Source organism: Bubalus bubalis, chromosome 18, assembly GCF_019923935.1.
Source record: "Bubalus bubalis isolate 160015118507 breed Murrah chromosome 18, NDDB_SH_1, whole genome shotgun sequence".
NCBI classification, from domain to species: Eukaryota; Metazoa; Chordata; class Mammalia; order Artiodactyla; family Bovidae; genus Bubalus; species Bubalus bubalis.
Window position 1 is genome coordinate 4272984 of NC_059174.1, and position 24883 is coordinate 4297866.

The window sequence follows — 24883 nt, forward strand, 5'->3', positions numbered from 1 at the left end:
AAGTCTTTCCCTGATTCTTCCCAAGCAGCATGAATGTCACAGACCTTCAAACCATGGTCTGTCTTCTATGATTTTAAGTAAGTATTAAAGAGAGAAGAGGAAAGGATGCGAAAGCCTTAACTTTTGTGTCTCCCGCGGTAGGATGTGAGACCCTATACCTGGGGTCTCTGTTTTATTCAATGTACTCGCCTCTGCATGGAGCAGAGAGTCTCCCAGGAGGAGGTCCTCAGTCAGTATCTGTTGAATGAATGAATGAAATGGGAAGTTCCCTACCTAGTAAAGCTGCAATAATATTAGTGACAGAAATTTGAAGCCAGAAAATATTTTGTAACATTTGCTGATGTTGAGCAAAGTTGTAGTATCACCTCTGATTTGTAGAAGCTATTTAATACTTATTATAATGAGGTCTGATTACATCAGTTCTTTTTGGTTATTGATAATATAGGTTCATTTTGAGCTTTTGTACAGAAGCAGCCCTCTGTCTTATTTCCAATGAATTATCATTAAATCTGGTCTCTTCCCATTCTGCATATGTCTGACTGGGATTCACATTTATCCTTTTCCAAGGGAGGGTAGATGAGTTTTGATAAAGCGAGTGAATGGAAAAAAATTGATAGGAAACAGAATGGTCTCAGCTTATTTTGCACAGAATTATTCTGTTTCTGTAACAGAAAGTACATTAAATCTGGTACTTATACACATGGTAACTAAATTTTGATGTTGAGCCAAAATCAAAACAAATCAATGTAAAAGTTCAAATACAAGTTATTACTTCGCTATAGTACCAAGAATTTAATATAGAGATATTTCTTATTCATGATGTGTGCATGTGTGTGCATACACTCTGAAAATAGGTCTTCCCATGTCTGTTATCATCTACCATGTCAGTTACTGAGAATGGTGTCTCCATGGGGCAGATATGGTTTCATGAGTTTTTGGTCTGGACAGTTCATACCAATTGCAATTAACATCCCTGGGAGACTTAATCGCTGAAATGTCAAAAGTAAGTTTAGAAACATAAGTACATTCCAAACACATGACCTCTTCAACTTATACATGTGGGAGGCAAGGGATGTCTTGTGAAAAAAAAAATGTGGAAAAATAAACAAACCCACAGAACTGAATGAAAACCTGGGCCAGGACGGGCCCGGGGAATGAAAGGTAAACGCTGAAACTCTTTTATTCAGGCAGCAGTTTTTTCTGTGCTGTTCATTGACATTACTGTTCACATGGAGATATATTTGTTTGAGGTTCATAGAGACCAAATTACCTTCCACTTTCATATAGGGTTTCCACTGGTAGAACCACCCACGGAAAGGCTTGCTATTATACTCTGCACACTGCTGGGCTCGGAAATCCAAGCTGTTTTTATCACAAGGGTTAATATTGCACAGCTGATAAACACGGCTAGAGCCAGGACAGAACTTGCCGCCATACTGAGGCCTGAAAAGAAAATTAAAGCTCTTTAAATACCAGCAAGCAAAGAGGTCACTATTAGTCACAGGCAATATTATAGGGAGGGGCCATCATTATGGTCATGGTCACAGTGTATGGCAGTGGGAACAGTCTATTACAACAGTGGAAATATGTGGCCCACAACCCTTCTTGTACCCATGGCAGACATAACTAATCAACCAATGATTTTTCTTTTTCTCTGATTTCTTTTCTCTACATGGCCCTAGGGTAGATACAACCACTGTTCATCAATTGCCATGTTAGATGAAATGTATTTGCCACCTCTGAATCCAATCTGTACATTCTGGCAACTTCCATAAAGACTGACGGAGGCATATTCTTGACGCTCATCCTATTACCTCGTGTGTTAGGGAAATCTGCAAGCACACCTATATGTTTGTGTTCAGTGTGCGACACATGCAAACACACACGCCCCATTTGTTGGCACCAAAGCCCTTCCAGTGCAGATCCGGCCTCCTCCCCAGCTTGGCTCCCATCTTCAACCCCTCTCCTCTCCCTACAGTTTGCAGAGCACCTCCTGGGATGTACAAGGTCACTGAGCTCCTTTGTAGAAGGTCACCAAAGCTCGTCCAGTGCAGATCCAGCCTCCTCCCAGCTTGGCTCCCATCTCTGACCCCTCTCCTCTCCCTACAGTTTGCAGAGCACCTCCTGGGATGTAGAAGGTCCATTAGGACACTGAGCGTATGACTTGCCATATCTTCCAGTCTAGCTTTGTCAGACTCATATGTGCTTTATTCCCAGGATTCTAAACTCGGGGGTGGGGGGAACATGCCCTTGTTTGTATCTGCATAATTACTTTTTAACATTGCAGGTGGCCTGCTCCTTTCCTGCCAAGCACAATGGGAAATGGGTTTCCAGAGTAGGGAATCCCATTAAAACATAAATAATTATGACCTAATGGCAAGTTCTTTAAGATCTTGCTAGGTAGACTGCAAAAACCAGAAAGCAAAATAAAAAAGGAGTGTCAACCCCACTGAAAAAAGTTACCAATAATGTCTTCTCCGGCATACTCCAGGCACAAAGAAATTACCTCTTTTCATTTCCATGAAATGGACTAAAAACCATCTATAGATCATCTCTTACAAAAGCTCAATGCAAACATGTAACACAGAAGAAGGATCCAAGTTAATAAATATATGTGATTAAAATTCCTTGTCTCTTTAGGAAGCACAGGAATGCTATAAAACACCTCTGGATTTGCTTCAGCACATTTGATCAAATCCTCCTATGCGAAAATGGATTCAACAGAATGGGGAAGTGTCACATCGCCAGAATGAGATTTTTAAGCTATTTCAAAACACTCTGGAACAGCTACTAAAGCATTTAGCAGTTATTGTGCTAGATCGAATCCCCCAAGAATTCTTAAACCATTATCCAAAAAAGCATTTAGAAAAATCTTAAAGTGCCACATGAGAGCCTTCCTCTATTCCTGGTCATCTTTACAAGTCGTGCATAATTAAAATTGCCTCAGTGTAAGCCTTTCTAGTCTGAGATTTTACAAATAAGCTTCATTTAGACTATTCAAATTTAACAAAGTGAAAGAGGACCACCTGTGAATTCTTCAATTCAGAAAGTGGAAAAGACCTCATAACTCATACAGGGACTTCCCTGGTGGTCCAGTGGTTAAGAATCTGCCTGCCAATGCAGGGGTGTGGGTTGGATCCCTGGTCAGGGAACGAAGATCCCACATGCATGGGGCAACCAAGCCCATGTACCACAACTACGACCTCGCGTGCCGCAACTAAGGCCCAGGGCAGTCAAATAAAAAACCAGCAAAAAAACCTCACATAGCCATCCCCTCAGTGTACAGATGAAGTGAAAGATGGCCAACAGCGCTTCTCAGATGTGCTGAGTGGAGGTCACATGGCTAGAAAGAGCCAGAGCAGAGCTCCACCTCATGCCTTTGGGCTCCCCAGGATGCGGGTCCTGCTCAGCTGTGCCTGCATGGAACTGAGGTCAGCAGGCGGGGCCGGGCACAGGAAGACAAAGAGGAAGACGGGGACGCCCAGCGCTTCGGGGGCGGGCTGTGGGCAGCGGAGCAGATCTGAAGGGAAGCACACTCTGCTCCTTGCCAGCTTTTCTGCAGGCAATTTCAGTCAGCCTCCCGATGTGTCGAGTGAGGACGGCTGTGATGATTACCTGAGAGACCGCCGGTAGAGTTTTGGGCAGAGGACAAATCAATTGTAACTGTTTTAAAGTGCTTTCTACTTTTAATGACTGGCAAGAATTTGGACTTTGCCATCAAATCTTCAAATATGTTTTTTTCCTGCAACTTGGAATATGAGTATTAGGATACATTAACAGAAAATTCTACCATGATGTCCCTTGGTACAATGAGTTCTGTATGATTAAAAACAAAAACCCCCCAAATATCTAGGTGCATGATTTTGTCTTTATATGAGACTACTATGAAGTATATCCATATTTGCTTCTGCATAATTTAGTCAGTCCTGACTACAAATGGTTATACTGTTGGTTGATCATTATATTTTGCAATGGCTGAGCATTACAAGCAGTTGGGAAGCTGTTTTTAAGAAGTATTTATATATGTAACTCTCCCTCCATATATACACATACACACATATATATTTATATAACATATATTTACATATGTGTATATATATACACATATACAGAGAAGGCAATGGCACCCCACTCCAGTACTCTTTTGCCTGGAAAATCCCATGGATGGAGGAGCCTTGTAGGCTGCAGTCCATGGGGTCACTAAGAGTCTGGCACAACTGAGCGATTTCACTCTCACTTTTCACTTTCATGCATTGGAGAAGGCAATGGCAACCCACTCCAGTGTTCTTGCCTGGAGAATCCCAGGGACGGGGAAGCCTGGTGGGCTGTCGTCTATGGGATCGCGCAGAGTCGGACACGACTGAAGCGATTTAGCAGCAGCAGCAGCATACACTATATATGTACAAATACATGTTTACATATGTATTATGTGGTTATATATGTATATATAAATATAAAATACATACTTAGTGACTGAACAACAATGTGTGTGTGTACATATATATGTAAACATATGTATCTATACAATATATTACATGTATATATGTGTATGAGAAGGCAATGGCACCCCACTCCAGTACTCTTTTGCCTGGAAAATCCATGGACGGAGGAGCCTGGTAGGCTGCAGTCCATGGGGTCGCTAAGAGTCAGACACAACTGAGCAACTTCACTTTCACTTTTTACTTTCATGCATTGGAGAAGGAAATGGCAACCCACTCCAGTGTTCTTGCCTGGAGAATCCCAGGGACGGGGGAGCCTGGTGGGCTGCCGCCCATGGGGTCGCACAGAGTCAGACATGACTGAAGCGACTTAGCAGCAGCAGCATATGTATATTTATATACAATCAATCACACATGTGTAAATATACACAGACACAGATACACACACACATACATATAAATATTCCTGGACTTCTTCAAAGGCTTTCTCAATAAAAATACATGATGAGGAGTATGAAGAAATCAGTGTTTTTTAAAAGCACAGTTGGTGATTCCGATAATCAGCTGAGTCTGGAATTTACTGGTTGGGAAATGGGCCAGAGATATGATTCAGTGATTCTTCTGTTAGTCTTTCTCAAATGGACTCATATTTTAGGAGAGTTCAAGCATGTTCTAGAGAGTTCTAGAATGCCTTTCCTGGTAGCTCAGCTGGTAAAGAATCTGCCTGCAATGCAGGAGACCCAGGTTCGATTCCTGGGTCAGGAAAAGCCCTTGGAGAAGAGATAGGCTACTCACTTCAGTATTCATGGGCTTCCCTGGTGGCTCAGATGGTAAAGAATACACCTGCTATGTAGGATACCTGGATTGGATCCCTGGGTTGGAGAGATCCCCTGGAACAGGGCATGGCAAGCCCCCTCCAGTATTCTGGCCTGGAGAACCCCATGGACAGAGGAGCCTGCGGGGCTACAGTCCATGGGGTGCAGTCAGACACAATTGAGCGACTAAGCACACACAGAATGCTTTAGCAAGTTTACTTATCAGGATTTGAATTGTTCCATTTGAATTTTCATTATTCATTTTCTTGAACAGAGTGTATAGGAATTTCACTAGGCTCTCTTTCAGGGAACCAGAAAAAAATGTTCCCAGCAAGGATGAAGACAGTGGGATCTTAGTTCGACTCCCCCACATCCAGCCTGGTGACCTGAGCAAGGGCTGCCATTCTGAATGGGAGCCTCCGTCTCCTCTGGCTACCCATTTGCAAAATCATCAGATGAAACAACAGGTTTCAGCTCATGCATCTGTTCTACCCTGATTGACAGCAAATGCCTGGAAAAGTCTTTTAAGAAGGTTCCCTTGGCAGAGTAGAGATCAGCAAAACACAGGGGCTTTGGTGAATGGGTCTGTCACAGACATGGGACAAAGACGAAGGGCCACATGTGCTGGGTCTGGCCGTTCCAGAACCAGATAACCTTTCAGTCTTTTTGAAGCTGAAAAGTTTGATAAATCCATGAATCAACCAGAAATAATTCATTTTTTTAATGAAACAAAATATGCTCTGGGAAAACCATCATTATGTGAAATAAAAAGCTCACATTGCTTTTCACATGAAGAAATGAAAGTGCTCATGCTGAGTGAGCTGAACAGACCAAATGTTTCAACTGAATCAAGAAAGAAATCAGTCACTTGAAAGAGGAAAAAACCAGCCTTACGACGACAACATGAACTAAGAATGAAGAACTGATTCAATTGTTTTGAAACAGCCAATCATTTACTTGCTTTATTGGTGACTTTGTGCATAATTAACCAAAATCCTGATTAGCCTCAATCTTGTTTGAGATGATAAAATTGCACCAAACTGAACCACTCGAATGATTAATTCTTGTATTAGGTGTTTCTAAAATTACAGTATGCTATTTCCAAGAACAATGTCTTGTTATAATAAGAGCTCTCAATCCCACAGATATGAGAGAGGCTTTAATTTAAATCTCAGGGGCGTCATTCATGCACTTCACCAGCAGAGCTATTGAATTAGGTAATCTCTTTCGTTCTTGGGAAAATATCGAGATTGTAAAATGTTGCAATGTATGAAAACCAGATCCATGAAATACGCTGCAAAAATGAAAAGTAATAGAATGATTCTAACAATTCTATCCAAGACACGGGCTATACTCAGTGTATGTGGAGGGTGGTTTTAATGATCTGGTCTAAACTGTAAATGCATCACAAGTCTTCCTTTTATTATAGTGAGTTACTGGGTCTGATTAGAGCAGAACGACTTAACAAGGGAATGACTGTGCCCCCTCAGGATGCTGGGCCACGTCTGGAGATATTTTCATTGCCATGACTTGGAAGTTGAATGGGGAGGGGGAGTCATCTTACTGGCATGGAGTGGGTAGAGCTCAGGACTGTTACTAAACACCTTGCCACGTACAGGACAAACCTTCACAACAGAAAAATTTTCAACCTAAAATGTTAAGAGTGCTGAAGCTTAGAGATCCTACATCAGCCGCTGAGATATTCCAAATGCCACCTAACAAACCCTGGTCAAAGAATCTCCAAACCCTCCCTTATATTAGGGAACAACTGGCCTCTTGATCCAGCTCAGATGCTGACTCAGGTGACTATTTGTCTTTTCAAAAATTTCCCTTTGCTGTAGTTTCATTATTTATTTACATTCTCAACCTACCAAACATCAGTGCTTACAATGTGCCAGGCATTTTATAAATACCAGCACTTATAAACACCAGCTCATATGAGGTAGATCCTGTCATTATCTCATTTTTTACAAACGAGGGACGTAGGGCAGGGCAGGGAGAGTCAGTTATCCAAGGCCACCCAGCTAGGCGGGGGCGGACTAGGAGGCAAACTCAGGTACTGGGCCCAAGAGCCTCTGATCTCAACATCCATACCAAGTCATGCTGGAAAATTAAATCCACGGTTTTCCAAGGTCCCATCACTTTCTTCTCACTCCATCGCCTTCTCTCATGTCTGATTTCATCAGGAAGCCCTCTCCCCATTGCTTCTGAGGGCTGACCCTCTGTTACCCGTATTCCTGGTGAGTTTAGAACATGTGAGTGTTTGTGCCTAATCATGTCCAACTCTTTGCGACCCCATGGACTGTAGCCCACCAGGTTCCTCTGTCCATAGGATTCTCAAGGCAAGAATACTGGAGTGGGTTGCCATTTCCTCCTCCAGGGGATCTTCCCAACCAAGGGATCGAACCCAGGTTTCTCATGTCTCCTGCACGGGCATGTAGATTCTTTTCCACTAGTGCCACCTGGAAAGCCTACAAGTTTAGGATGAAGATAATTAAAAACCACATGGACCTCAGAACTTTTGCTGAATGTCCCCTGGATGCTCCCCAGTGTGCCAGAAACTCTACAGACACAATTTCTAATCTCCTCAAACCATCTGAAGTGGGTGTTCTCATCTCCATCTTATATGTCAACCCAACCTCCAAGTTCAAGTGACCTTCCCAGAGAGACATCATTATTACGTGGCGGACCCAGAATTTGGAGTCACATCTTTCTGTTTCCAAGTCCTGAGCTCTTTTGACATCACGCCGCCCATCAGGAAACATACATCTCACACACGCTGCATGGGGGAATTAGGGCTGATGAAAGTAACATGAAACCACCTTCACTGCACAGAGACAGCTCAAAATCTCAAGGCCACCAGATCAGAGGGTGCCCATGAGCCAGTTTCACCCCACAGGTATTTGATGAGTCCTCCCAGCCTTTTACTTTTCTAAAGAAAATTGAATGTGTGGTCGATATTTTACAAATTGGGAAATTTCACAACATTTTTTTCAGATTTCTGGTTTCTCTTTAAAAGTCAGGCATATCTGTCAACACGTGCTGATGTACATTCCTGCAGGGCAAAAATCCACATGCTTTCTCCAGGTCATCAGTTTCTCACACACACACGCATGCACTCACACACCGTCCACCAGCCAAGCTTCTATGTTCTACAGTATCCCAGGCACGCAGCTCTAATTTAGATGCCGAAAGTAATCCACCCCATTACTGGAATCTGTGATCAGCAGTCACACAAAGAATAAACTCCTTTGCTCTTTTCAGGTTTCTGCCCAGCACACCTCCCCCAGCACATTTGTTGCCGTTTAGTCGATAAGCTGTGTCCGACTCTTTTGTGGCCCCATGGACTATAGCCCCCAGGTGGCTCAGTGGGTAAAGAATCTGCCTACAATGCAGGAGACACAAGAGACATGGGTTCGATCCCTGGGTTGGGACGATCCCCTGGAATAGGAAATGGCAAGCCACTCCAGTATTCTTGCCTGGAGAATCCCATGGACAGGGAAGCCTGGCAGGCTGCAGTCCATGGGGCTGCAAAGAGTTGGACACGACTGAGCGACTAAGCAGCAGGGACTGTAGCCCAGCAGGCTCCTCTGTCCATGGGATTCTCCAGGCAGGAATACTGGAGAGGGTTGCCATTTCCTCCTCTAGGGGATCTCCCCAACCCAGGGATCGAACTTGAGTCTCCTGCATGGGCAGGTGGGTTCTTTACCACTGAGCCACCAGGGAAGTGCATACAGTGTTTATATACAAACAGTAAAACCCTTGTTGATTGCTATTAACCAGACAAAAGAAAACCACCCTTAAAAACAGGCATAAGCAAGATAAACAAATAGGCAAGATGGAGCAGGCTGAAAGTTCTCGTCTTACAAACACGGACTTTCTGTCGGAGCCTTACTTGGGGTTGTTGCAATGTCTCTCCTGATACCTGATGCCTCCGCCACACGTTCGGGAACACTCTGACCACTTCGACCAGGCGGACCACTGGCCGTGGACGGGCCGGGGCCCCAGCTCCCCCAGCTTGACACACTGGCCTTGCCGACACCACTGTGAAAACAATGTGTGACATTCAGAGACCAGCTGGGAAAGCGGGCAGAGGTTAGACACCTGCGGGACAATGGGAAAAACCTGTCTGGCGGCAAACAGGAGGCTGCAGATGCTCTCAAGGCATTGCTAGCCACACCTGCCGGTACCCCGTGTTCAGCGCGTGCATTCTGAATGGCTGACATCTACGGGAAAGGGCATCTGTCACCAGCGGGCTGAGTATGGCAGGCTTTGTGAGCCGTCCGGGTGACATGTGCAGATAAGGGTCCACCCAAGAGCCCAGGGAGGCAGCGCAGATGTGACCACGGAGCCTACCTTGACATTTGCAAACAATGGGGTGCAGAGAACCCCAGGCTCATGCCTTCCAAGGGAATCCGTTTTTCAGACAGGAACACAGAATTTATCATGATGATTATCACATGAGATAGACAGGTATAATTATGCATACATTTTTATTTCAAACCATCCCCATAAGAGCATTTCTGATGAAACCGAGTAGCCTTCAGGCCACACAAACTGTGCCTCTAGGTAACCCTTTGCCCCCGTCTGTATGAAACGTCCAGCTGATGACTTTGGGCAGAGTGTCCCTTCCAAACTAGCTCTGGGTCTCTCCTGGGCTGGTGATCTGCTCAAGTTCAAGAGCTGTTTTCTGTGCCAATCTTTCCATCTGCATTCTCCTTTGTCCTTCAGTCCAGTTATGCGGGTTCCCTCTGTCCCTGGGAGCCCCCAAGGAGTGGTTTTCTTCCCCCTGCGGTGCTTTTATTATGAGCAAGTTCTGCATGACTTAGCATGACTGCACACTTGCCTAAAAGCCGCTGCAATGGGATCCAAAGAGCTGGGGTTTGGATCGTGCCAGGTTCTACCGAGGAGTGGGGGTTCAGTTACAGAATTAAGGGGAGGAGGTTTTCACTTTCAAATCTCCACTTTTCCCCCGTGACACCCTTGGCTTTGTGGCTGTTTGCTGTTTGCAAGGTTTGGTTGTGAGTGTATTGGGACGAGGTCAAAAGAGGACTTCCTCTCAATTCCTTGCCACGTGCTGATGAGCTCCCCCAGTTTTCTTTCCCCAGATTCCTTGCCACTTCAGAGTTTGCACGAAATCATACCGCATGCCTCAGAACTTTGAAGGGGGGACGATGGGTCATTTGAGGATTTTGTCAACCATAAGCATGAATCTGAACCTTCCCCACCAGGAATATGATTTTCCTGGGCTAAGCTCAGTGGTTATGACAAAGTAACAACAGCCAGCAACAATAACAGAAGCAGCTACAGTTTATGAAGTTGCTTATAGGTCCACAAGGATGCCACAGAAGGGTGGGGGAAACGTGATACAGTAACTAATGCAACTCGCACAAAGCATGAAGCAGTGAATAACTGAGTGAGAGAAATTTAGCAAAGAAATACTAACTTGCTCAAACTACCCAACTAGCAACACAATTAGCAGAGACTGGGATTAAACTCAGTCACCTAAGCTCTAATAGCAGAAAGTAAAGAGGAACTAAAGAGCCTCTTGATGAGCGTGAAGGAAGTAAGTGAAAAAGCTGGTTTAAAACTCAACATTCAAAAAACTAAGATCATGGCATCCAGTCCCATCACTTCATGGCAAATAAATACATGGGGAAAAAGTGGAAGCAGTGACAGATTTTATTTTCTTGGGCTCCAAAATCACTGTAGACAGTGACTACAGCCATGAAATTAAAAGACCACTTGCTCCTTGGAAGGAGTTATGACAAACCTAGACAGCATATTAAAAAGCTGAGACATCACCCTGCTGACAAAGGCCCATATAGTGAAAGCTACGGTTTTTCCAGTAGTCATGTACTGATGTGAGAGTTGGACCATTAAGAGGCTGAGTGCCAAAGAATTGATGCTTTTGAATTGTGGTGCTGGAAGAGTCCCTTGGACAGCAAGGAGCTCAAACCAGCCAATCCTAAAGGAAATAAACTCTGAATATTCACCGGAAGGACTGATGCTGAAGCTCCAATACTTTGGTCACTTGATGGAAAGAGCCAGCTCAATGGAAAAGACCCTGATACAGGAAAAGATTGAAGACAGGAAGAGAAGGGGATGACAGAGGATGAGATGGTTGGATGGCATCAACGACTCAATGGACATGAGTTTGAGCAAGCTCTGGGAGATGGTGAAGGGCAGGAAGGCCTGATGTGCTGCAGTCCATGTGGTCACAAAGAGTTGGACACAACTTAGTGACTGAACAACAACTATTAGAACATTTAGGTATTTCTAATCTAAGAGAATTTACTATAAGGGACAGAATGCCGCTATCGGGCATGTCAGAAGCTCATTGATGGCCCTGGGAGGGGAGTCTCAGATGTGTTGTATGGAGGGACAGTCCTTTCTTTGTTACTAAAGGAAATACCTGCTTCCTGAGACTTGTGTATACTGAATCAAGTTTAAAAAGCAAACAGTCGAGGGACTCCCCCAGTGGTCCAGTGGTTAAGAATCCACCTTGCAATGCAGGGGGGCATGGGTTCAATCCTTGACTGGGGAACTAAGATCCTACACGCTGTGGAGCAACTAAGCCCATGTGTTTCAACTGCGGAGTCTGAGCACCGCCACTAGAGAGTCCACGTGCTGCGAGGAAGAGCCCGCACGGCCCAGAGGTGGTTCTGTGGGCCACAGCGAAGAGCTGACGTAGCCAAATAAATCAATATAAATCGTCAAAACAGCAGACAGACAATGAAACCCTCCAGCTCACTGAAAGAGAAACACTCGAGCCCACGCCTCCATCTAAAAATGGAAAACAAAGGCAGAAAGAAAAAAACCCTTCTTAAAAAAAATGGAGCCAACTCAGTTATATTAGCATTGAGTTTAAGAAGAGCTGCTAAAGAATAGCTGGTTAATTTAAAGCGAAGTCAGAAAATAGATGCAGCCATAGCATTCCATTCTGAGGTCACGGTACACATAGTTTGGGTCCACTGTGTTATTAAGTCTCTAGAACTAAAAACTAGCAAGTATGCAGTTTACCATACTTAAGCCACAAACGGTCCCTTCCGCGGCAGGCATGAACTTGGTCTCACACCTGTGGCCCACTCGGTGGCACCAAAGGGATTTGCAAATGTCCTGAAAGGAAAGAAGGAGCTGGTAAGTGTGAGGATACAATAAAAATGAAAATACCCAAAGCTGTTGTACACCATGTTCTGCTTTGAGGTGGCTGAAATGGGATGTTATCTGGAAAGGAGAGGCAAGTGAAGTTAGCATGGCAAAGTAAGTGGTAAAACGTCCTAGCAAACGTAGAAGCAGGAAATGTCTACATTATCTGTATATTCGTATGTGTTTAGTAATGACTAGGAGGTAACAACAGTTAACTTAGACACTTTTAACTAAGAGATTCAGCATACCACCATCATCACCACTATCGTCGTCAAAGTAGCATAGATCAAGACTGGATTAATGCAACTCTGATTCAAAGCCTTGTCCTGCATTTCCCAGGTTGCATGACCTATGGACAAGCTATAGAAGCCCTTTAAATGGCAGTTTCCTCATCTATGAATAAGTGATAAAATCAGCGCTTGCCTCAGAAGGGTTATTCCCAAGGATAAAAGTGTAATCACCATTGCCTTCTTGACCTTTATAACTTTCAAGCATCTGGACAACTTCATTCTTACACCAGACCAATGACATAAATTAACTCTCAAGCTAATTTATTTGCTTGAGAAGGAAATGGCAGAAGATGGGAGAAGGACATGGCAACCCACTCCAGTATTCTTGGCTGGGAAATCCCATGGACCGAGGAGCCTGGCGGGCTACAGTTCATGGGGTCGCAGAGTTGGACACAACTGAGTGACTAAATAACAACAAGCTGGATTGTACTAGGCAGAATGATGCCCTCCCCCCATGCAAAAACCACATTCTAGCTCTAGGAACCTGTGACTGTCCTAGGTGATATAGCAAAGGAGAATTAAAGTTGCAAATAAAATTGATGGTGTTAATCCATTGCCTTTGAGATGGAGACGGTCTTAGATTTTCCAGATGGACCCCAGGTAATCACAAGGGTCCTTAAACAGAGATGAGGGTGCCAGAAGAGAACCAGAGAGATGGCACTGTGGGGAGGACTCAGGGAGGTGTTGCTGGCTTTTGAAGAGGGAGGAGGAGGCCATGAATCAAGGGATACAAGCAGCTTTGGGAGGCTGGAGAAGGCAAGAAAATGCCTGCTCTTCTAGAGTTTCCAGAAGGAGCACAACCTCACCAACTCTTGACTGTAGACCAGTGTGATGCATTTCAGAGGTCTACCTCCAGAACTGCAAGAAAATACATTTGAGCTGTTTTAACTCAATCAGTTCATGGAAACTGATTCCAGCAGCCACAGGTAATGAATACTGTCATTAACATCATTTAGTGGTGGACACTAGTCCTTTACATTGGGATCCCCAAGCCCCAGGGCATGGACCAGTACAGGCCTGTTAGGAACTGGGATGCACAGCAGGAGGTGAGCTGCGGGTGAGTGAGCGAAGCCTCATCTGTGTTTACAGCTGCTCCCATCATGCTCATTACAGCTTGATCTCTGCCTCCCGTCAGGTCAGTGGTGACATTAGATTCTCATAGGAGCACAATAAGTGCAATGCGCTTGAAGTATCCTGAAACCACTCCCTTGCCACTGCTCTGCTCCATGGAAAGATTGTCTTCCAAGAAACCAGTCCCTGGTGCCTGAAAGCCTGGGGGCCATTGCCTTATATCAACTCTTTTAGATGAGGGAACTGAGTAAGATGCTGGCACTCTCAAGCTGTCAAGTCACCAAGCTGGTAAGTGGCAAAGGGGCTGGATTCCAGAGTCTGGGTCCTTGACCACCGCACTGGATCTGCTTTTATTACCAACGGTTGTCAAAAAGCTCTCAACTTCTCTAACCCTTGAATGTCTATTTATAAAGTAAAGTGACTGAACCAGATTCCTTCCAGTTCAAAAGGTAAACTTGCTTTTCAGAATGACATCATAAATGGAAGGTCAAAATCACGAATCATCAGTCATTCTGTTTCATTTGCCACATTCTAGTGACCAAGGTCCATTTTGGGGAAAACATTAACAACGAGGGAGGAAACAACATGATTTTTATGGTCACTTGTTGGGGCCCTGAAAATTCAATGAACCAGGCACCCAATTCTCCAAGCATTCCAGTTAACAGAGATTCCATGGTTAGAAACACATGGCAGGAACATACTTAGAAATCTTTCGCAACAAAAGTGTTCCATTAGACAGAAAACATAGGGAAACAGGAGGTGCAGGCAGTGAGTCTTGTCTTGTGGGTTGTATAATGTGTCTCTTAAAAAGAGAAGGGAAGGACCTCTTGATCCCTGGGTTGAGAAGATCTCCTGGAGGAGGACATGGCAAACCATTCCAGTACTCTTGCCTGAAGAATCTCATGGACAGAGGAGCCTGGCGGGCTACAGTCTGTGGGGTCACAAAGAGTCAGACACGACTGAAGTGACTTAGCACGCTTGCACAAAGTATTTCCAAATCTCAACACAGCTCATAGGACACTACATGGAAACATTTCCCATGGAAATGGACCTGTCACTGACATCAGTAGAAAGCATGAGGCAGCCTTCCAACTAGATGAATGAAGTTTACCATCTCTGTGCGTTCCCATCTGGGTCACCCTGGATCCAAGAGGGACCAGTTAAGGTGGAAAAAACCCATCTCTATCAAAACGAAACAGAGGGATGGGAGGTCACCATGGAAACAAAGCTGCAGCGAGAAAGGCTTTCAGAATTAAACTGCTTTCTCTCTTACGGCCCAGGTCAAGCCATAACGCACACCCAGAGCCCATGTGGCAGCCACCAAAATGGCCCCAGAGCGGACCAAAGCGACGGAGGCCCCATTCCGTGGCCAACGCCAAGCCACAGGGCCAAAGAAAAGGGGCAGCTGGAGGAGACCAGGAAAATCAAGCAAAACGCAGAAACACAGGGATTCCAGAGTGAAATATGACTGGCTGTGCGAACATGTTATTTCTTTTGTGGTGGAGCACAGAAGTCAAGTGTAATTATAGCCAACGACGTGTTCTGACGACCCCAGAGCCTTCGGAGCAAGCTTTCTTTCCAAAGAAACAGAAATCAGAGTTTGCGCTTTTTTCTTTCTTGTTCTTACCTCTTTTTATTTTTCAGCCTATTCATCTAACTTTTCCTTATCTATAATTCCTTAGTCTTAAGTCATAATTTAAGGGAAAAAGAAAATAAGCACGGAGACCCCAAAGGCCTCGTGTTGCCTGGATGTGATTTTTAAGGAGTCTCAGCGCTGTCCGTTGTTCCATCTGGTCCCTGGGTGCCCACCTTCTCCTACTGTTTCTAATGATTGGATGCCCCTTTAAGGGAAGTATGAGATGCACAAAGGTTAAAGGTCTCTGCCAATCCAACTTTATCAAGCATCTCAAATTTAATACAACCAAAACACAATTCCCCAGCTGTCCCCCCAGATCTGTTCCATGTTCCACAGCTCACTTATGACACCCCCATCCTATTAGCTGCACAAGCCCCAAGCCCCAGAGTCATCTTTGGCTCCTCTCTTTCTCCAAGAGAAGCTACTCCTGCTTCCTTTAGGAGTGATGAGAAAGAGATGGAGGCAGAATCGTCCATGTTCTGAAAATGGGACTGCTAACAATACGTGGGCTTTGATCAGACGTCCTTGGTAGTCCAGGGGTTAAGACTTAGTGCTCCCAATACAGAGGACACAAGTTTGATGCCTGTTCAGGGAACGAAGATCCCACACGCTATGTGGAACAACCACAAGAAATGTGTGGCCTTTGATTATCATTGTAAATCCAATAAGCAGTTACTGAGTATCTGTTAATACATCAGGTACACGCCAGGCATTGCAGACACTCTATCTACTGAGGCAAGAGACATACACAGACAGTTAAAATATTAGTATTACAAGTCTGTGAAGGTGGCATAAAGGGTGAAAATAGAGCTCAGGGAAAGTGGAGTTTAAGTTTCCTTGGGGGAAAAATGGAGGTAATATTTGAGCTGAATCTTTAACAATAGTAATAATAAAAAAGAGAAATACTTGTCCTCATGGCCACGCAGCATTTCAGGATGGAAAGCACACAAAGACCTGTGGACATGGAACCAGGAAATGCCTGAAAAACTTACAAGCTCATCAACACAGCTGGACTCTAAGTCCCTGCAAGAGTTGCTAGAAGTTGAAATGTGATGTAGTAAATTTAGCAGATTACAAAGTAGCTGTGATTTAGATACTAGAAAGTTTCTCTTATTCCTCCCAATGTCAAATTCTTTTTAAAATAATTTTTACTGGGGGTATAACTGACATACCACTTCATGGCAAATAGATGGGGAAACAATGTAAACAGTGACAGATTTTATTTTCTTGGGTCCCCAAATCACTGCAGATGGTGACTGCAGCCATGAAATTAAAAGACACTTGCTTCTTGGAAGAAAAGCTATGATAAACCCAGACTAGCATATTAAAAAGCAGAGACATTACTTTGCCAACAAAGGTCTGCCTAGTCAAATCTATGGCTTTTCCAGTAGTCATGTATGGATGTGAGAGTTGGACTGTGAAGAAGGCTGAGCGCCGAAGAATTGATGCTTTTGAACTGTGGTGTTGGAGAAGACTCTTGAGAGTCCCTTGGACTGCAAGGAGATCAACCCAGTCAATCCTAAGGGAAGTAAATCCTGAATATTCATTAGAAGGACTGATGCTGAAGCTGAAGCTCCAGTACTTTGGCCACCTGATGTGAAGAGTGAACTCACCAGAAAAGACCCTGATGGTAGGAAAGACTGAAAGCAGGAGGAAAAGGGGACGACAGAGGATGAGATGGTTAGATGGCATCACCAACTCAATGGACATGAGTTTGAGCAAACTCCAGGAGATGGTGAAGGACAGGGATGCCTGGCGTGCTGCAGTTCATGAGGTCACAAAGAGTCGGACAGGACTGAGTGACTGAACAACAACAACAAAACAACAGACATATGGGGTTCCCAGGTAGAGCTAGTGATAAGGAATCTGCCTGCCAATGCAGGAGACACAAGAGACGTGGTATTTGATCCCTGGGTTGAGAAGATCCCCTGGAGAAGGCAATGGCACCCCACTCCAGTACTCTTGCCTGGAAAATTCCATGGATGGAGGAGCCTGGTAGGCTGCAGTCCATGGGGTCGTGAAGAGTCGGACATGACTGAGTGACTTCACTTTGACTTTTCACTTTCATGCATTGGAGAAGGAAATGGCAACCCACTCCAGTGTTCTTGCCTAGAGAATCCCAGGGATGGGGGAGCCTGGTGGGCTGCCATCTCTGGGGTCGCACAGAGTCGGACACAACTGAAGCGACTTAGCAGCAGTAGCAGCAATAAAAGTAGTTTTTAAGGACTGAGTGTGAATGCTGAAGTTTAGGAAACACTGGTATTACCTAACGAGGAGGAAGCACCCATGCTCATCAGTATGGGTGAGGAGATTTGTTTAACCTCTACTATTTAGAAGTTGGGTGGCTTTGGGCAAATGGAATTCTCTGAGCCCCAGTTAAAAAGCAAGTGATGATTCTCCCTTCAAAAGGCTTTTGTGAAGGTTGAGGAACAGTGAAATATGTCTCTAAGTGGAACGCCGTCTGTGGAGCAGAGGCTTGCTTAGCAGTTACTACAGGGTATTGGGCGGTGGTGGTGCTGCGATGGTGGGAATGGTGGTAGAGAAAAGGAAGAGAGAGGAGAGAGGAGGGGAGGGAACAGACACAGAGATGGGAAGAGCAGCTACCAATCTCCATAATTTCCAGGTCTCCAGACACCCAGGATTCCCACATTTCTCTTTGGATACCAGGAAGCAACCAGCTTAAAAATGATTCTACTTTTTAGTGACATTGAGATGATCAGTGGCATGGTTGTTGACCAATTAGAAGAATGTTTCTCCCATTTCTACCTCCTGGACTTTTGCTTTTTCCCATGTATCTTTTTCATAAAAATATACGTCTTCCTTTTTTTAAATTTAAATTTTATATTGGTGTATAGTTGATTAACACCCTGATTCAATTCCTGGGTCAGGAAGGGCCCCTGGAGAAGGGATAGGTGACCCACTTAGTATTCTTGGGCTTCCCTGGTGGCTCAGCTGGTAAAGAATCCGCCTGCAACATGGGAGACCTGGGTTCGATCCCTGGGTTGGGAAGATCCCCTGGAGGAGGGAACAGCTACCCACTCCAGTATTCTGGCCTGGAGAACTGAATGGACAGAGGTGCATCCCATGGACTGTATAGTCCATGGGGATGCAAAGAGTCAGACATGACTGAGCGACTTTCACTTTCACAGTTGATTTACAATGTTGTGTTAGTTTCAGGTGTGCAGCAAAGATGAATGGATAAAGAAGATGTGGTATATGGATACATAATGGAATATTACTTATCCATAAAAAAGAATGAAACAGTGCCATTTGCAACAACACAGACTGACCTAGAGATTATCATGTACTGTGCTGTGCTTAGCCACTAAGTCGTGTCTGGCCCTTTGTGATCCCATGGACTGTAGCCTACCAGGCTCCTCTGTCCGTGGGGATTCTCCAGGCAAGAATACTAGAGTGGATTGCCATTTCCTATGCCAGGGGATCTTTCCGACCCAGGGATCGAATGCATGTCTCTTGGGTCTCCTGCATTTGGTAGGCAGATTCTTTAACACTGTACCACCTGGGAAGTTTATCATACTAAGTGAAGTAAGGCAGAGAAAGACAAATATCATATCATATCACTTATATGCAGAATCTAAAAAAAAAGATACAAGCTTATTTACAAAACAGGTAAGTGTTCCTTGAAAGAAAGACTTCACACAAAAATCTTGTTAAAATTACTCAAGAGACACCTTGAAGTTTTACATACCAAAAGAAGTTAGCTGCCAAAGATCGTGTTCATATTACTGTAAAAGGTATATGTATGCATTTTGAAGGGGTGATGGTCTTATATGAATTACATTAAAGGCGAGGGTAGGATGATTTAAGAGAATAACACTGAAACACGTACTTTACCATATGTAAAATACATGACCAGAGCAAGTTCTGTACATGAAGCAAGGCAGCTAAAGCTGGTGCTCTGGGACACCCCAGAGGGATAGGGTAGGGAGGGAGATGGGAGGAGAGGTTCAGGATGGGGGGACACATATATACCTGTGGCTGATTCATGATGATGTATGGTAAAAACCATCACAATATTGTAAAGTAATTATCCTCCAATTAAATTAATTAATTAAAACAATAAGAGTATGAAACACAATGACATGAACAAAAACAGTTACGAGCATTAGGTGAAAGCCATTGTATCTAGATTTACTACTTGTGATAAAATTGTTGTCTACAGAGGAGGAATTTGGTATTTAAACCAGGCATGGTCTACAGGGGATAAGTCTGGATAATTCATTGACAGTAAAATTGCCACTTAATTATCAGGCCAAACAAATGACATTTCAGAGGCAACCCAGACTCTAACCCTTGGCCTTAGCAAACCAAATGTTTATACTTCTGTTAGGTACACGGACACACGATAGACTCTTAATGTAAGTTTGAAATCGCAAGCAAACATACCTTCACAAAGCCAAGGCTGCATAACTTGGCTTTGGCTCCAAACTGCCACTTGCACTGTGTATCAGCATTGTAAATCTGTCCTGGGAGTTTGTCTGGATATTTATACTGTCCTGTTTGCTTGGGCTCATCCACCAGACACCCAGCCTGAGGTGTGCTGCAAGAACACATCCTTATTAGTCACCATGTTTCTCTGTGATCTCGCCACACAGAACGCTGTACTTCTGAACGCATTCACGCAAAGGAAAATGTAACATGGCAAAGCAATAGGCACGTGCTTAAAATTAAGAGTGAGTCCTGTCCTGTCTAAGAAAATGAAATTTACAGGACCACGAAGTGTTTACGTGGGACTGGAAGTTACAGTTATCTGATTGGTTAAGCTTGACCTGTGAGGAGATGGGAAACGTCAGCTTTCTCCAACAGTCTCATTCAACAATATTCAACAAATTTTTACTGCGTGCTGCTTTGTGGTGAGTACTAAAGTCATAAAATAAACTAGAGACAATTACCTGTCTCCACAAAGTTGAAAGTCATGCTGTGTTTGTTTGTTTGTTTTAAACAGATAATGGGGTATGGTCAAAGATATATTTTACCTCCAGTAATCTCTATGAGCAACAAATGAATAAGGTTTTTGAAAGAAATCAGGAGAAAGGATACAATGGAAACAAAGCAGAACAATCTCCCCGAAGTATACCGAACTGGGATGTGTTGGAAAAAAGCACAGTCCAAATGGGGTGGATTTTCATGCACCTTATCTCCACTTACTTAAATTAATTAAACTAGGGTATCAGTGAGAGATAAAACAGCATGGTCGTTACACATGACTTTGGAGTCAGACAGATGGGGGTCCTAGTCAACCAAGCCAATACAACCAGCTCCTACGTATCTGATTACTAACAGAATCTGACTTCTGTAAGAGTTGTTCACAGATCAAGCAAGACAAAGCAACATGCTCAACACAGCACAGGAAGCATTCAAAGTTAGCTTTTGTTTTTCTTATTGTCATCATCAGCCAAAAGAATTTAACTATATCATATTCAACTTATAGTAAGAAATTCAATTTATTCTAAGTTGACCTTGATTTATCATATTTATTGATTTTATTCTCACATGAGATAGGAAAGGTAATTTTAGGCCCCAGACCGTAAATTGAAAACTAGTAAGAAAATCTCCTATGTGACAAAGTCACATAGCAAAAGCATTGTTAATATTTCACTGTCCTTTGGGGCATCATTTGGTTTGACATCCTTCCACTGAATCATCCTTGCCTGTGTGTATGGCTAATTCTGTAAACGTCTGCAAATAATATGCAAAGGTACAGGTTAAAGAAAAAGTATTAAGAGTATTAATTCCCAAAGAAACTTGGTTAGTTTCCCTAATACCCGGTCAAGAGGAGATGCCTTTAGAACCTGAGTGTTCTTGTGTGTCAACATAGATTAACAAGGTATATCTACACACATAAAAAATGAGATACATGCATACATGTCTAATGCCTCTAGTGCTGCATAATGTCCAAATGGTTAAATATGTATTATATTTAATAAAATCAAAGGAAACTTCAAAGAGTGTCAAACTGGTGTTCATTATTTAATACAAATCAAACAGTGCTACCTTCCTAACTCCCATTTTACTAATGAAATAAATCTAGGAGTTCTGAGTTACTGAAGGAATTTTACATAGCTATCATGCCCTTTGGATGTCTTTTGGGCACCGAGTTAGCTCCTGGCCATTTCAAACAAAATAGCCAATCGCCACAATGCTCCATTCATTGTAAAACAAACACTCTATTTTAGTACTTTTAATACTCTTATGACTGAGTTGATTGACTAGATTAAAATAATCACAGGCAAGAATACTGGAGCGGGTTGCCATTTCCTTCTCCAGGGGATCTTCCCACTATATATATAAAGAAAAAAAAAAAAGTAAAATAATCAATCACAATAGAAAGATAATATACCCAGCAACCTCTGGATGTCTTAGAGGAGACAGTTCTAAGCACAGCTTTCAGAGTCATAACAGATCTAAGTGTGTCTTTTGTCCTCAACTGATCAGCTGTAGAACCTTCAGTAACACTATTAACCACCCGAAGACTCAATTTCCTCAACTCTAAAATGAGGATAATAACAGGATTGACGTGAGGACCGACTGAGGCATTACGTGGAGAACATGTAACACAGTATTAGGCCTTCCGTGTATTTTTTTCAGCCACAGTCATGACAGTATCATCATCATCATCAACCCACCAAGTATTTGTTTTCAGTCTACTGAGCACCATTCACGGTCACTCCTCCAAACCTGGGAATGCCCTTGGCCCCGGCCTGTCTTCTTACCTAAGGAATTTCTTGAGGTACTGCCGGCTGCATGAAGACCATGAAAACACACCATTGTTTCCGGTCAGCGTGGGTGACATGATATTGCCTTCCGTTTTCCTGCAGGGGTTGCCTTCTCCATCATGAACCATGCCAAAACTAAAACAGAAAGGAAACAGAAAGGCTTCTGTGAACCCATTTTCCAAACTATAAGCAGAGGACGAAAAAGATGTACTGAGAATCAGGGAACCCAAGGGAGGGACAGAGTTACTGAATTGTAAGAAAAGAGAAGTGAAGTGAAGTGAAGTTGCTCAGTCGTGTCCGACTCTTTGCAACCCCATGGACTGTAGCCTACCAGGCTCCTCTGTCCATGGGATTTTCCAGGCAATAGTACTGGAGTGGATTGCCATTTCCTTCTCCAAAGAAAAGAGAGCTGGACCATAAAGACTGAGTGCTGAAGAAGTGATGCTTTTAAACTGTGGTGCTGGAGAAGACTCTTGAGAGTCCCTTGGACTGCAAGGAGATCCAATCAGTCCATCCTAAAGGAAATGAACCCTGAATATTCATTGGAAGGACTGATGCTGAAGCTGAAGCTCAAATACTTTTGGCTACCTGAAGCAAAGAGCCTACTCATTGAAAAAGACCCTGATGCTGGGAAAGATTGAAGGCACGAGGAGAAGCAGGTGACAGAGGATGAGATGGTTGGATGGCATTACTGACTCAATGGACATGGGTTTGAGTAAACTACAAGAGAGTAGTGAGGGACAGGGAAGCCTGATGTGCTGCAGTCCATGGGGTTGCAAAGAGTTGGATATGACTGAACAACAACAACAACAACGATTCTGTTGTGACTCTCGTCTACAAACCAGCCACTTTCCCATCATTCCTCTCAATTTATCAGGTTAGTAATGGCCGGATGGCTGTATACTGTGAGCTGATCAGTGAGGGCCCCAGGGATTTAAAAAAAATTTTTAATTAATTTTTACTGGTTGCTTCACAATACTGTGTTAGTATTTACTGTATAGCAAAGTGAAACAGCTATATGTATACACATGTCCCTTCTTTTTTAGATTTCCTTCCCTTTTAGGTCACCATAGAGGACTGAGTAGAGGTCCCCTAGTTATCTATTTTATCCACAGTGGTGTGTAAACATCAATTCAGTCTCCCAATTCATCCCACTGCCTCTTCCCCCTTGGTGTCCATACATTTGTTCTCTACATCATCTATGTCTCTATTTCGGCTTTGTAAAAAATAAGATCTATGCTACTTTTCTAGATTCAACATACACGTGTGAATACACGGTATTAGAGGTGATGGATCCACACATAGGTATTTATTAACCTCAACATACACTCAGGGAAAGCATTTTCCCAAGCTCCACTTTGCCCAGTTCAGTTCTTCTTTGTACCTAACCAAGAAGCTAAGGGGTTTGTTTGGGAGACAGTCTTTCTAAATATATTTGTGAAAGTCCAAAGCAGAGGGAAATTTACGTTTAAAGCAATTTATATAAATTTATGTATAAAGAAAGAGTAAGAGTCACAGAAATGGGAATAAGGTGGGGAGAGATCAAAGCCATTCCTCTAAGAGGAAAAGGTCATTAAACCAGCACCTTAGTGTAGATTTCCGGATATAAAAAATCCAATTGAATTGAATTTTGAACTTAAAATTTTTTTAATATTCTAACTTTGATTTGACAGCCTATCAGAACATAATATGCATTTTCTTTGGTACATGTTAAAGCTTTATTAAAATCTTATGACTTGTCTCCTTTATAATTTAACTATTAGGCCATGTTACTTACAGTCTGAACAACAGCAGCAAAGTCCATTTACACACACAATGGAAGAAAAAGGAGCTACCACATGTTGTTCACAAGAGCCTTGACAATGACTGGCCTCTGTTTGGGCCCTTCTTTCAGTCAAGTGTGATCTTCCCTGGTAGCTCAGCGGATAAAGAATCTGCCTGCATTGCAGGAGACCCTGGTTTGATTCCTGGGTTGGGAAGATCCCCTGGAGAAGAGATAGGCTACTCACTCCAGTATTCATGGGCTTCCCTTGTGGCTCAGACGGTAAAGAATCCGCCTGCCAAGTGGGAGACCTGGGTCTGGAAGATCCCAAGGAGAAGGGAATGGCTAGCCACTCCAGTATTCTGGCCTGGAGAACTGCATGGACAGAGGAGCCTGATGGGCTACAGTCCAAGGGGTCTCAAACAGTCAGACACGACTGAGCAACTTCCACAAATGAAAAAAACAGTCAAGTACTATTGTAAACCTTATATAAGATGTGTCCTATTTATTCCACCCAGATCGATAATAATCATTAGAGCAAAGCCAATGAACCACCCAACTGGCTTTCCTATAAAGTGGTGCATGGAGGGGTCACTTACTTGTGGCCTGACTCGTGAGCGATGGTGAAGGCCAGGCCAAGCCCTGTGTCCTCATTGATGGTACAGCTTCGGTACTTGCTGCACATCCCACTGATGGGGGCGAACCCTGTTGAGACAGCAATTTCAAATCCAAAGGAAACACTCCTGATCATTTCTGATGCCCAAATGCTGTGCACACTTTTAGTTTAAAAGATGATTGTATTTTTTTTTTTTTTTTGCAGAAAAACGCTAAAGGTATATGTCTCTCTGTCCCCTCTAAATAGATAAGAGTAGAACTTAACAGTTTCTTTTTAAAGATACTTTCAGCTGAGTCCTTCAAAGTTCAAGTAACTTAAAAAATAAAAATCATGCTTACTTAGGGGCACAGTTGAGTGCCACAGAGACT

The 24883-nt window shown here is 43.5% G+C and overlaps 1 protein-coding gene across 4 annotated transcripts in view; it reads right to left on the reverse strand.

The window, feature by feature from the left end:
- Positions 1-24883, reverse strand: part of ADAMTS18 (ADAM metallopeptidase with thrombospondin type 1 motif 18) — a 314775-nt gene that overhangs the window by 46235 nt on the left and 243657 nt on the right. For 3 of the 4 annotated variants that reach the window (XM_044931115.2, XM_044931118.2, XM_044931117.2), the window contains 6 exons: positions 24499-24604; positions 22135-22272; positions 19808-19961; positions 12278-12373; positions 9150-9298; positions 1271-1443 (listed from right to left, as the gene is read on the reverse strand). In XM_044931115.2, coding sequence (XP_044787050.2) covers positions 1271-1443; positions 9150-9298; positions 12278-12373; positions 19808-19961; positions 22135-22272; positions 24499-24604 — 816 coding nt within the window. The remainder of the gene's footprint in view (positions 1-1270; positions 1444-9149; positions 9299-12277; positions 12374-19807; positions 19962-22134; positions 22273-24498; positions 24605-24883) is intronic. The other variant, XM_044931116.2, reaches the window with a different exon arrangement.